General features: G+C 49.7%; 1 protein-coding gene across 3 annotated transcripts in view; it reads right to left on the bottom strand.

Moving 5' to 3' along the window:
- Positions 1–4,771: 4,771 nt before the first annotated feature.
- The window catches only part of MAMLD1 (mastermind like domain containing 1), a 145,136-nt gene continuing 135,322 nt past the window's right edge, over positions 4,772–14,585 (bottom strand). For 2 of the 3 annotated variants that reach the window (XM_081126114.1, XM_081126115.1), the window contains 2 exons: positions 7,414–7,498; positions 4,772–6,175 (listed from right to left, as the gene is read on the bottom strand). In XM_081126114.1, coding sequence (XP_080982240.1) covers positions 5,007–6,175; positions 7,414–7,498 — 1,254 coding nt within the window. In that variant the 3' untranslated portion in view covers positions 4,772–5,006. Of the gene's footprint in view, positions 6,176–7,413; positions 7,499–14,047; positions 14,292–14,585 lie in introns of all 3 variants that reach the window. The other variant, XM_081126116.1, reaches the window with a different exon arrangement.

Below are 14,585 nucleotides of genomic sequence, written 5' to 3'. Positions count from 1 at the left end.
ACAGAAGGGATGAGAGAAAGACAAATATCCAGGTTCTGGTCTTGGAGACCAAGTGGATTTGGGGCCTTAAAAGTGGGGCAGTGGGGTGTGATGCCTGCCTGCCACTGAGCAAGAGAACACTCAGGCTTGGAGGAAAGACGAGTTCAGTTTAGACCTCCTAAATTGGAGATGTTCATGGGAAGTATGCAGAGAGAAGCCTTGGATGTAGAGGCCTTCCTTACAGGCCTCCCTCATTCATTCTAGAGTCCATCCTCCACACAACTACCAGAGTGACCCAAAGCTTCCCTTGTGGAATCAAGACAGCCTGCAGGACCCTGTGTACTCTGGCCCTGCTCACCTCTGCACTCTCTCTCCTGCCTCCCCTTCTCTTGTACACTAGACCCATCCACCTGCCTCTTTTCCATTCCCCCTAGCATTTGTATTTGCTGTTCCCTCTGCCTGGAACATCCTTGAGCACACACTAGAGAAGGCAACAGTATGTGCTTCTTCAGAACCCCATTTCCATTTCCATATCCCCTGACTTCTTATGCTGAAGGTCAAGTGAGATACTACCTTATCCATAGTCCTTTGCCCTGAGACCTCCAGGGACCTGAGCCTGCTCTAATGGAAGAAGGACTCCCTGGGATCTCACTTACCTCCTTGGTGACTTCTGGTATTTTCCTTGGGATTGGACTCAAAGTTGGGGCTGGGGTAATGGGATAGAGTATGGAGAGACCACTTCTCCATAATGATTGTGCTTCTTTCTCCACCCTCAATGGAGAGGCCTTCAGGGATCTCCTTGCAAGCTCCTGAGGAGCCACTGGCAGCTGAGTGCCTTCTTCTTCAGAGCCCTTTCAGGGAAGGACTTTGAGAGGCTGGGAGAGCTTATGAGGGATTCCAGTTAAGCCTTCTGTCTGAAGTAGAATGAGGGTGAATCCTTTTCACTGGGGGCATCTAGCAGCCTCGAAGATCTTGTACTCTTTTTTCAAGGGTCATAGAGGGCTTCAGCCCAGTGTGCAACCCAGTCCAGCAACATTCCCATGGGGACTGAAATTTAGGACTCTGTCCAGATGCACCATGTTCTTCTTGACCAGGCTGAGATGCTGAGATACAGGCACGTGGACCCATTTGTCTGCCAGGGGAAGAAACTGGAAGATAAGAGGAAGATAAAGAAGGCCTAGTTGAGTGAGAGGAAGTAATGGAAAGAGCAGGAGAGAAAGGCCTCAGAGCAGGAGAGAGGGCCAGGTTGTAGGCCAGAGGGGAAGAAGGGTTCCAGGAGCTAAGGACAGCACTTTTTTGGAAGGAAGGAGAGTCCAGTGCTGCTGAAGGGGCAAGTCTACTGAGTACTGAAAACTTTCCATGGGATTTATGGCCAGGAGGAATTTTGTAGTTTGACCAGCTTACTTGGGGAGAAAGAGAGGGGACTGGAGGAGCCAGATAACTCTAGGTTGTGTGGTGAGTGGGAGGGGAAGGTGGCAGGGAGCTAGACTTCTAGCTGGATGGGCTGCGGTGTTGAGTGGCTTTTTAACATGGCTTAGTTGAAAGTTCCAGGGAAGAATCCAACAGAGAGAGGTTGTTGGTACAATGGCAGAAAGGTAGGAGTTGATATCTCCTACAAGGAGCAACTTGGGATAACCATAGTGGGAATGAAGATGGGAAAGGACTGCTGGGGAACAGGCTGAAGCCATGTGGCAAAAAGAGCTGTCTACACTGCTGTCCACACCATCTCAACCTTTAGGTTATATCATGATTGCAGGGGGAAGTGAACCCTCTGGGAATGGAAGCTGGAACCAGCCTAGTGGGCCAAGCTCAGCTTTTATTTTGGGGCTCTGAGGACCAGCAGAGCGGGGATAGCAGTGACCCCAAATCCCTCTGGCAGGCTGAGGAAGCCCCACTAGGAAAGCTAGGATGGGGGATCTATAGGTCATGGCTACGGTAGCCCCTAAATGGCCTGCTGTGAGCAGTAGTCACTGGGCAGTTGGGTCCAACACAGAGACAAGGAAGGACACTTGGCTCAACTCTTGCTGCTCCTGGGCCTACTGGAGAGAGGGGACAAGAGAGGTGGACCCACGTGCTTCAGTGTGGCCCTGAGGGGAATCCAGGGCCTGCCTATTACCTGACACCACTGGGGCACTTGAGCCATAATGCAGATGGCTCCTGGGTTGTGCTGCCTTCGAGGGGCAGGGAGAGCAGAGGCAGAGACCAAGACAGAGTGATGAGTGAAGCTGAGGGACAGCTGTAGGACACATTCATTACCCAGACCTACGAAACATGCTGTGCAGGAAGCAGGAGAGGCCTGTGTGAACAGGTGGGCAGAGCCAGTGCTTTTGGGCAATGACTGTTTCCATGATCCCTCTGGCCCGTGGGCTCTGGAGGCCTGCTTTCACCACTGTTGATATTTGCCCTGAGTCACAGTCATTGAGCGGTGGGTGCGGGCATCTTCCTAGAGCATTTTAGGCTCTGCTGGACAGAACAGGCCTGTCTCGGTGTACAGGTCTCTCCCAGTGTGCCATTATGTCGGACCTTTTTTAAAGTGTTTTTTGTTGTTGTTTTAAATCCTCACCTGAGGATAGTTTTTCCATTGCTTTTCAGAGAAAGTGGAAGGGAGAGAGAGAGAAACATCGATGTGAGAGGGATATATCAATTGGCTGCCTCCCGCACACACCCCTGACTGGGGCCAGGGATCAAGCCTGCAACCGAGGCACTTGCCCTTGGCCCGAATCGAACCCAGGACCCTTCAGTCCACGGGCCGACGCTCTAACCACTGAGCCAAATAGGCTAGGGCATGTTGGAACATTTTGTACCTTGAGGATGAAGTATAAAAACTCTCCCAGCCAATTAGGGGAATAAATGTGATGTATTCCATTGTTACTACATCTGATCCCAACTGGAGCTTCAGCTGTGCTTTTATAGGACATGGGGAAGTGGTGATCCAGCTAGCTTCCTCACTACCTTTGGGGAGATGCGGTTCCACCTGCAACCCCTGTCACCTGTGCCTCACCTCCTGAACGCCCCTGGGAGACACACAGTTCCCAGCCATCTTATTAGGGTTCCCTGGAAATGAGGCCCAACCATAAGCCAAATTCAGATGAAGATCTGTGGAAGCCACTTTCTTGCTCTGAGGAGTGGCCCTACTGTGGGGTGACAGGAGTCCCTGTTGTTTTTGTGTAGTTTAAATAGGAAACAACAGGCAGCCAACCCACTTGCTGCAAATTCTGGGGGGCAGGAAGGGGTGGGCTAAAGGGGACTGGGTGGAGCTTGGCAAAGTTTGGACAGTCAGGTAAACTGGAGTAAAGACTCTCCTTCTGCTGTGGTCCTGAATGTAAAGCTAAGCAGTGGGGACCCCTGCACCCCTGTGGCCTCACACTCCAGCCTACTGAACTCTTCCTGTTCTAGCATTCATGATGATAAGGGCTTTGGGGAATGGGAGGCGGGATATCCCTCCTTGCCCCCCCCCCCCTCATTGCAGGGGTGCTCAGCTGCCCAGTGACTTCACCAGGACCCTGTTGATTGTCTTTGAGAAGTGAAGAAACCTCATTCTCCTGTGCAGCAGATATACCACCTGCCTCAGGGTACACCTCCTCATCTCCAGCTGCTCTATATGGATGTGTTTTACATGGGAGGAGTTGACACTTTATTAAGGTGTTACCCTCTCAACTGAAAGAAGATGGTGGTGCAGAGTTTAGATTCTCAGTGCAAGCCTCTCCTTGCCCCCCAGTGAAGTTAACTTAGTGGCCTTCCATTCTGTTTCCTCCTCTATGAAATGAGGGGCTGAGACACCAAATGACAAGTCTCTATGCTGTGATGTGAAAAGATCCCAGCTTGCCTACATAAACTTCTCACCCCACTCCCCTCCCTGCAGCATCTTTCCGATGTTCTGGGCATCAGTAGCCTCTGAAAAAGCCAAAGGAAGGCACTGGCTGGCTTCATTGACCTGGATTTGCAGGTACTGAATGATCCCTTGAAAAATGAAAACGGAGGCACTTTTCTCCTGGCTGTTTATTACAGAAGGAAGAAAAAAAATGTTCTGGTTTGAAAGAGATGCCAGATTTAAAACGAAGAGATGAAATACGAGGTGGCAATTAAAATGTGATTACATAGAGTCTGAACATTGAGAAAAGTTTACAGGACAGAGGATGTGGGTTTTCTGTAACAGACACTGAAATATACATGGTGATAACTGCAGATTGAAACCATCAAAGACAAACCAAAAATCAAGGATTAATGTTTATAGACTGCCCCCCATCACAAAGCCTTACATCAAAACAAGTACTGAAAGGCTTTAAACCAGGAACATCTCACCTTCACCCTGCAAGGGTGCCTCTGTAGAGGTGCAAAGCTGAGGTTCTCTTGTCTGAATGATAGAGAGGCACTCTAGATCCTCAAGGTTGACAGCTCAGAGAGTGTTCAACTCATATTCTCTCTTCACCTTTCTCAAATCTATAGAACCCTCTCAGCCTCCTAGCAAATTTCCTCTGTGGAGCACTTACAATAAAAGCAGCTTCTGCTGTAATGTGCTTATCAGGAAAGAGCTAGCAGAGACTGACAGGTTTGCAAAAGGGATCAAGAATTACACCAAGTGATCAAATTTTCAGTGAAAATGGCAATAAATGGCCAAGTGGTTTTCTATGTGGCATTTGTCAGCTTGTACAACACCTCTTGGTCACATCCACATATCCTATTGCATCAGAACCATAAGCGACTCAGACATCTGGCTTATTTGATATCACTGTAGTGAACAACACAGCATGCATGTATAATAAACACAAACAATACAAAATCAACACAACTGTACTGAAACGAAAGTTGTCACTTTATTTACAAAGTCACAGAAGGAAGTATAAATACTTCTGTCATTAATGTTTAGGAAAACCATTTACAAAATTTTCAAATATATACAGGTATTTTGAAAAATCACCAGCCTTCCATTTTGTTGCAGGTAGAGAGAGGGATGGGCATGGACTGATGCCACTCAGATTGTAACAAGGAAACACTTGTGTGGCTGTCTGGGGCAGGTTGTGAATTTGCTATGGATTCACACCACTCCCTAAAGTGATATCAATGTTGGGGATGCTATCCTGGCTATTCTGGGTGACTTGGCCAGCAGTCTGGGCTGTGACATTTTGAGCAGCAGCATGCTGCTCTTCCAGAATGTCATCGATCAGCCTCAGGTTACACACCCAGTCTTCATCTGGGCTCATGCTGGAGCCTTTCAAGAGAGTTTCAATGAAATCTACCTCACTGCAGTCAGGTGGTGAAATCAGATCATTTAGTGGGGGCTGGGGCTGGGGCAAAAAGTCATAGGGTGGCAGCTCAGTAGGGGGATCCATTCTGTTGAATGGACCTGGGGACTGGCTAGCAGTGATGGCAAAGGTGGCAGCGGCAGCGGCAGCAGCAGCAGCCACATAGCTTGGCGGTGGCTCGATGCCCTGTATGGGACTCATGGGGCCAAAGCTGGCTATGCCCTGCTGGAGGGACTTGGAGGAATTCAGCACAGGCACAGGACCCCGCACTGGGCTCTGTCTGAGGCCAAAGCTGGGGTTGGTCAAGGCAGCATTCACCTTCTGGCCAGGCCTGTCTCCTTGGGTCCCCTGATTGGGAGGCATGACTGCCTGCTGTGATGGACAGGATGGGGTTACCAGGGAGACTCTCACAGGTGCCTTTGTGAACATAGAGTTGCTATTAAATTGCTGCTGGATGCTATTATCTATTTGGCTCGGAGGTGGTGCCCTTGAGACTGCTGGGGTTGTAGTTGCTGATGCCACCCATGTGGCATTGTTGAACATGGTGGACATTCTTGGCACACAAGGCTGTCTGAGCTGGTGGGGACTCAAGGGTTGGCTTCCCAGAGGTCTGGGACAGAACCCTGGCAGGAGCACTCGTGAGGGGGAGGCCTTGGGCATCTCTGTATGTTGGCAGATCGAGCCAAGGCTGCCTAGGGGGTTCTGGCCTGAGCGTGAGGGTATGGGAAGTAGGGAGCCGGAGTTGAAAATTCCTTGCTTTTTGCCTGGGGTCGGTGAGATCATGCCCTCATGGGAGAAGATCATGCCCTCATGGCTTTGGTGATGGCTGGGTGAGATCATTCCTGGACTCAGATTGTTCTGAAGGAGCTCAGATCTGGGTAGCATTATGTGCTGGCTGGAAGGGGGGCTTTCCTTGGTCTGGCTAGACTTGGAGGTGACTTGTTCTTGGATGGCTACAGGAAGAGAGAAGGCAGGGTCAATTCCAAAGGCATCCTCAATTTTGGTTACAGTTGCTGATGGGGAGTACCAGCTTAGCACCAATTTCTCCCCTTCTACCCTTGGCTCCTACTGAGCATCCCCTGTTCCCCAACTCTTCTCCCCCTTGTTCTTCTACCCTCAACCCGGACTTCAGTCCTTCTAGGGAGCCCTCTTAGACTCCTGGGTTTGTGCTCACACACCCCTACCCCCCATCAAGTACAGATAATGTTGCACGAAAAATGTCAGCTTATCTGTCTGTTTTTTCAAGTAGATTGTATGCTCCATAAGGCCAGGGACTCAGTCTGCTTTTATACTCAGTCCTCTGTATGCAGGCCTGGCATTGCTGATCCCTTGACAGATGGAATGGCCTTCCTGGAACTTGTCTTCCTTGTCTCTACAGCTGAAGTGTGCCTGACCTGGGCAGGTGGGATATTCAGCTGGTGTTAGGCCCAAAGGAACAAGGGTTTTTGCACAAGAATGGAGGAGCAATAGCATGATGATGGCATTGGCTAAAATAAAGATGCTGGCCACCTGTTGGAGGGCAAGCAGCCTTTGCTGAGCTCCAGGTGAGAGCACCCTTGGTCTTGCATAATGCCACTACTGGCTAGTAAGGATTGCTTACCGCATGTCTCCCCAACTAGTCTGGAAGCCCCAAGAAGTAGGAACCATTACCTGTTTTATTTTTTCAAACAGCTGTATCCCCGACTGATAAGTTGATCACATTCATAGATGTCATGGTAAGGCAGGGACCTCTGCTATCTGTGGAGGCTCTGGGAGCCCCCCACCACAGACTCTTTGAGACACAGCTTCAACCCCCTTTCCATTGCCTACACCTGAGAGATGGTCCAGGATCCCGTTAGAATAGAAGGTCATTGAGGTGGGGGAAAGAAGGGCAGGATCAGAATCCTGGGGTTGTGACAGCCCTCAATTGATTCTGATAAAACCCTAGGGGGTGTGCCCTTCTCCCATTGAGAATAACTGCTTTATGGTGCCTGATTTAATCAAACTCTTGAATTAAATATTGACATCAGTCATTAAGATCTGACCTTCAATTGGGATCCTACTTAAGTTTCCACTGTGAGAGGCCCAACCAAGGTGCTGCTTTCAGAAACACCCACAGTAACTCCTTACTCTGGGGTGAATTCGCACCCCACCCTCACATACCACACCCCCATAGCTTGTCCCTTTGGGAAGATTGATCTTAACTGCTTACCTTGAAATTGATTCATCTGTTGAGTGATATACGCACTCTGCTGTTCAGGGGTCATTGCCATAAGACCTGATCTCTGTTTCTCTTGCTAAACAGAAGATGAAAATGAAGTGTTAGAATACGGCTACCAAGAAATATTTGCCTTGGGATCACTGTGTGGGGACTCAAGACTTGGCTTTGGTGTAGCAGAAAGCATGAGTAAACATGCCAACACACACTTGCATGCATGCCCCACCCTCCCAAGCAAAACTCCACAGGTATACATAAAAGTAGGATTCTGCAACCTGGATTAAAAAACCAACTGTGACAGTATAGGATGGGGCTGGAGATACAGAGCTTAATAGCAAGAGCACATTGAAAAAGATTTAGGCATTCTGGATATCCTGTTCAGGATGGGTCAGCAGTGAGATATGGTCACCAAAAGAGCAAATGTAACATTAGGTCACATTAATAGAAGCAGAGTATGTAGGAGGGAGGTGACAGTCCTACACTACTCTGTCTTGGCCAGACCATGTCTATAGTGCTGACAAAAGTCTGGGCATGCCAGTATGAGAGAGACCCAGGCAAACTGGCTGCATTCAGAGGACTCTAAGTGATTGGGGTAGGGCTTGGATTCCAAACCACACAGACAAGAAATGGCTGTGCAAACCAGGGATTTTGGGGCTATGTGGTAGTGAGTACCCAGCTTCTGCTGGGCTGTTATGAGGAAAGGGCCAAGGATTGTTCTGGGTGGTCCTGGCATGAACAACAGGATGATCATATGGTCAGATGGATGCACTGTCAAACACCCAGAGTATTGGCTGCAGCATGGACAATTGGGGTGAGCTTCCTGTCTCCATTTCCAAGCTGAGTGGACAAGAGGAGTCAAGCTTCAGGGCTGCAGTCCCAGCACAGAGTGTGGGAGAAACTCAAGGAGACAGTTCCTAGAGAACCAGATGAGGGCACGTGGAAGGCATGACTTGTCCCTTGCACAGAGACTCGCAGCAATTCGGTGCCAGGCTGTGACTGGGATCCAGTTCTGACTCCCAGTCCAGTGTTTATCCACTGCCATCCCTTCCCCCTTCTCAAGAAGCCTGCTCACAAGTGTGCTGACAACCAAGGCAGCTCCACCAGGGAGCACACCCCTCTGAATCCACTTTCTGAGCTCCATCCCCCTAGATGCCAGAAGACTTGACCCTACCACATGGGATGGCCTGCTTTTCTGCACTTAGAGGGCTGATGTTGGGGCATGGGATGGGGGCAGGAAGAAGGTTGGCACTTGAGACAGTGCCCGGCTCCCAGGCCTGGAGGCAGTTCCTGACTTCAGTTCCTGCCAAGGAGAGAGGACCAACACATGGCACTGGGCAGACTACACTAGAAGCTATTTCACCATCTTGGCCTTAGTCTACCTTCTGTTCAAGCTCTTGCCCCCCTCCCTGAGGCTGTTGGGATTTGGGCAGTGGAGGTTCTGTTTCTCAGCCAGCCCATGGAGCTGCCCTCTTCTTGCTAAAGCATGGAGAGGACAGTCATGCTTTTATGCATGCTCACTGTACTGAGCACTTTGCATCCATTACTTCACCTTATGTTGCAACAACCCTTTAAAGTAGGCATGCTATTATCCCAGTGATACTGATTTGGACACTGAGGAGTACAGGGGCCATATGACCTCCCAAGGCCACGCCATCAGGAAGGGGGTGGGAGCATTAGGATCTGTCTGAGATGCGGCTCAGGATAAGCAGGCATTTCTATGGCAGCCCTTTCACTTGTGCTCTTCCCTTCTACCCTTACACCAGCCTTAGGAGATAAAGGCAGAAGATCTATGGACCCAGCTTACTCACATGATATCTGAGGCTCAGACAGAAAGGTTACATGACCTGCCCAATGCAACATGGCTAGGAAGTGCTATGCCTCTTAACTGCAGACACAGTGCCTCTGCCTGTCCAGCCTGCTGTTTCTGGGGACTGGCTCCTGTGGCTGGCTAAGTCTACACTGACCCCAACTCTTTCTCCATTGGCTCCTCCGTTAGTTTCATCAAATAACACAGTTGTATGGGGGTGGGGGCTGGAGCTGGGGGCTGGTGGAAGCTACAGAGTGTAACCAAAGAAAAAGCAGGGGAAGGACCGAAGAGCCTCAAAGGAAAGAGGCAGAGAGGAAAGACACCTCAAAGGCATGGGAAACCAAAGTCAGAGGGCAGAGGAACTGGGTAGTGTCTGACAGATAAAAGAGTGCTTCTCAAATAGTTCAGGGTTACAGGGGGAAGATGAGTGTTGGCTAGTATTCATCTAAGGAAGCACAAAGCCCACAGCATCCAGAGTTGAAGGGGAAACCTTGGCTAGTGGCATGGTTAGATATACACCCAAGTCCAAAGCACACACTTGACATCCAGCCTGTGGGCCACGCCCTCTAGGGTACTACAGCACTGCTGTCAAGCGGGGTCTCTTAATACCTCTGGGGTCATCCAGGGCACTCCCAGCCCTGTGTTCTGGGCCTGTTGTCCCTGGTCCAGCAGCCAGGGCATTCTCTCCAAGCCTCCCTAGGAGACTGCTTCATTTGTTTTGCAGATGGAGGCCTCCATACTTTGTTCTGAATCAATGTGCTTCAAAGATAAGCCCCAAGAAAACAGTTGTTGCTTTTTGACACTGACAATTAGAATCTTTGGAAAATGGAGAAAACAGGAAATGACAAGTGTTTTTGGTGCCTAGGAGGAAGGGGTGGCTGAAAATTACTGCTTAGGACACTTATGGAGGATGTCCTAGGCAACCTGTGGATTTTCATAAGCATGCTTATTGGAGGAGGTCATCAAATCACTCATTTTTCAAAGGCTGTAATTGTCATGGTACTGGGTCCTATTGTGCTGACAGGGCAGCACATTGACAGGGCAGTGTTGGTGGGTCCTTTTCAAGCCTACACGTGCTTCCCCCATGCTAGTCACATGGGTGAGCTTGGGTTGGTGCCAGCAGGAAGTCTCCCAGAGAACTAGGGCCAGGGATCTTCTGTCATAGCTCCTCCCAGTCCTGCTGGGCCAAGAGACCACATTTCAGCCAGAATGGCAACCTGGGAGATCATAGAGTTGTTTTTCTGGAAGCTTCTTTCTGATGCTCAGGAAGCTGCAAAACCATGTGCGGGGGCTTTGGCAGGGCTAGTGCTTCATCTGTGTGCTAGTCAAGAGAGATTTCAAAAGGCTGGCCCAAACCTCACTGCTATCCCCTGGCACAGTTGAGTCCAACACAGCCCCAGTCCTCCCCCTGCCCCCGCCAGCTGCAGACCAGGACAGGTGCTCTGTCAGCTTTGCTTTTCAGTCATCACAGGTGAATGGTTCCTGAAAGTCCCATGGAATCACCATGGATGCTTCTCACCACTGCAGGGGATGTTCTCAAGACTGATTCAACCACTTAATCAAGCAAAGAGGGATGGGGGATGGGATGGGGCAGCTGATCAGCAGGACTCACACACAGATGCCCACAAAAGATTTCTGGATTTCAGCAGGCTTTAGACTGAAGTTACTGGCCTGGTGATCCCCAGGAGAAGAGCATTATGACTGGGAAGTGGATTACAATGGAATAGCTTCTGGGGGACTCCAAGGAATGGATTCAAAGCCTTATTATGTACAGCACATTGATTCAGGGAAGGAGGGAAAGAGAGAGGGAGGAGGGAAGGAAAAAAGAGGGGAGGGGGGAAGAAGAGAGGGAGGGGAAAGGGAGAAAGGGAGAAAAATGAGAGGGAAAGGGGAAAAACAAGAGGACAGGAGGGGGAGAGAGGGAGAGAATAAGGAGAAGTAGAAGGAGGAGGAGGAAGAGTAAGAGGGAGTGGAGGAGGGGGGGAAAGGAGGAAGAGAAGGAGAGATTTTTTTCTACCACTAGGAAACTCCAGTCTCCTTTCCCAGGAAATACAGCCCATGAGTGCTCCCACACTGAGCTACCCTGCCCTACAGCAGAAAGCACTTAGCTATGTATTAGAGGTTCAAAGGTTAATGAGCTCTGGTGTCTGGGTTTGTTTGTTTATTATTCCACTAGGAAAACACCGTTTGTAGTTTTGAAAATCAGATTTGGAGACATCTCACCCACTCTTCTGACTTTCCTTTAAAATGACAAGAAGACAGTATTCTGCATGGAGATTATGAAATCAAGACCTGATTTCTGGGGGCTCCTACACCCATATGGATGGGGACACCTCAGACTTGCCATGGCCCATGGATGAAGGCAATGTAGACACTTCCATCAGAAGCCCTGTTTGAGGGGTGTGGATGCTTTTAAACGAAGATTATCTTCAGGTATTCTGCAGAAACTACAGAGGCTTTCTATAGTGAATGACAGGTAAGGTTCATTTCCTAGTCCCTCCTGTCTCTTAGAGTCTGTGACTTGGTTTCTCCAGAATGCTTTCAGAGGAGGCCACACCATCAGGAGTGATGGGTGTGCCACCAGGCCACTTCTCCCTGTGAACCTGAGGCCAAGATTTTGGATGGGGGGAGTCTGCCGAACACCTGCCCTTTTGTATTGCCTTGATCAAAGACTTTCCCTGCCCAAATGCAGCCTGCAAGGTGTGGGCCTCATTGACTCTGGTCCCCCAGAATGAACCTGCCCAAATATGGAATAGGAAGAGAGGGTTTCCTTGGCAGCCTACCATGTTCGTCAGTCAGCTGACAAACATTTCTTGTGGGTTTACTTTGGGCCAGGCTCTTTTCCAGGCATGGAGACAGCACTGTGCTTCTCTACTTTTATGGAGTTTACAGTGGAGGGGAGATTGACAAGACACATGTAAGTCAACCAAAGGTCATTTCAGATGGTTATACATCTTCTAAAGAAAATACGATGTGTGAAGGGATCAGGAGTGGACTGGAGTGTGGGGAGGACACCAGAAACCTCAAGTCAGGGCTTGGGTCCCTGAAGGTAAATCAGAACTTGCCACAAGGTTCTCTAAGCTAGGCAAAACTGAGGTCAGTACTAGCTTGCTGGTGTCTTTCTTTGCCCCTCTGGGCTCCTTGTACAAGAGCCAGGGACCTTTCCCATGGTGACCTTGGGGTTTGAACCAGTCTGAAGCTGTCAATGGGGCCTTCATGAAAGCAATGGCATCAAAAGCAAATGGCAGAGAGCTGTAGGTCAGCTGTTTTATTCTTTATTTTCTCTCTTTCTACTTGAACTCCAACAGCGTGAACTCTATTTTGACTCCTCTCTGGTCTCCTCAGTGATTTCAGGACTGCCTGGTCCCAGAAGGGCTTGGTCTAAATGCTGGGAATATCCTGAGGCAGAGGAAACAAATGTCTTTGCAGCTTGCCTTTCTTTTTCCCCTGTGGTGCCTGCCTCCTCTGTCTCCCACTGAGTCTGGCCTTCCTGAATAACAGGCTGAGCTGGCAAGGTACTCTCCCTCAAAGAGCCCCTAGGTGGGTCCAACTTCCAAAGCTTCATAGGGAAGATTAGGGAGCCAAGCATCTTCCCAGTCTTTCACTGCTGGATAGAAGGCATTGGCTTGGGTAGACGTAAGTGGGGGTGAAGATAGGAATTCACGAGGCAAGCTAGCTGGGATCCTCTTGTTTTTTATTTCCAAAGACAGTGACATCCTGAGTGGACAGCGTCCCCATCTGTTTTTGCCAATTCTGTTTCCCTGGCAGCTTTGTGCTGGACAAGATTTCTCAGGTTTCAGCTAAAGAGCACTGTGACTCTGAGAGTACACAGAAAAAAGGGGAAAAAAAGAGAAAAAATCAATACTCCTTGAAAGAAAAGCACTGCTTGTTCTTTCAGGGCAGGGCAGGGCAGGCAGATAAAGAGAACAAAGCTGTACATAAGAAAGCAGAATTTCCATTAAAGGCCAGAATCCAGGAGGCCCTTTCAGCCTGATGACCATCTTCTGATCACTGTCACTTAGCAATGCTCATTTCTCCAGTCTTCTCTGCACATCCTGTGCACACTGGTATTTCATGTACCAGAACAACAACTCCATGATCCAAATGAAATACTCTGCAAAGACCCATTCTGGCTGGTGTCCTCCATCTTGCTTTCATGGCCACTAATGTGACTCATTAGGGCAAGTCAAGCCACTCCTAGACTTTTCAGGAGGATCCTAACACATAGCATGTTGGACAGGCTTGACTTGGATTCCTTCTGCCTGCCCTTCCCAGGCTGCCAGTACTCCAGTGGGGAAATCCAACTTCTCACTTTTAGGTTGTGTGAATCTTGGGTAGTGTCAAGGAACACCTCTGGGTGCAGAGTCCACAGCAGTTTGCTGTCAGGAGAGGCAATTTCTGAACACCCACTAGGTATGGAGCAGGCAGGCACTGGGGGGATTTAAGGTGCAGAAGTGCAGCCCCTGTCCCCCTTGGGCTCACAATCCGGCTGCAGGGACAGATAGGCGGGGAAGGAAATGGGGTGCTGGAAGGTGGACAGTAGGGAGGGAGTAACTGCACCTGGGGCAATCCCCACTCATTTTCCTGGAGGTGAGGCTGAGGCACCTGGAGCACTCGGCTTGCTTGGGTGTTCTCTCTGTCAAAGACTGGCCGGGACACAGTAGAGAAAGCATTAGAAATTCCTCTTAGGTGTACAGAGCTTTATGGGCTGTCACCTCCTGTGTTCCTCCCAACAACCCTATGAAGCAGGTGGGCAGGCTGAGCAGGGAACTGTGCCCGGTTGACAGATGAGGAAAGCGAGGCTCAGGGGAAGTGACTTACCTACAGTGTCGCAGCTAGGCAGTAGTGAAGCAGGCACCTGCTTCCAGGCCTTCGGATCCCAGCCGCCCCAGGGCGCTGGCTCTGAGGTGCTGTAGGAGGAGGTGACTTGGGCCAGCTCATGAGCAAAGGAGCTGCTGGGCAGGAAGGATTCACTCCCCAGGGCCTGGCAGGATGGGGGCTGTCGCCCGAGGATGACCTGGGGGTGCCTGGCTTCCCCAAGCTTGTAGGCTTTGTCTATATGACTCTACAACAACCGATTGAACAATCCATCAGCTGCTTGGCCACAAAATAGTTGTGACTGATCTTGTCACTTCCTTGACCATTTAACTGGGTCCTTTGGGTAATACATACCAATTCGTCTGGGGCAACAAAACCAAACAACTTTGCAGTTTTAATTGTCTTGGGTCACAGACTCCTTTGAGAATCAGTTAAAAGCTATGTCTCTCTCCACAGAAAAAGCACAGTGGTGTCTTCCTCTTCCCAACCCATTAACATTTTACATATAATTTCAGGGGTTTTCTGGACCACTTAATATCCA

The sequence above is a fragment of the Miniopterus schreibersii genome (genome assembly GCF_964146895.1).
Source record: "Miniopterus schreibersii genome assembly, chromosome: X".
NCBI classification, from domain to species: Eukaryota; Metazoa; Chordata; class Mammalia; order Chiroptera; family Miniopteridae; genus Miniopterus; species Miniopterus schreibersii.
Note: the sequence above shows the minus strand (reverse complement) of the source record. Positions and strands in the feature narration are given on the sequence as shown.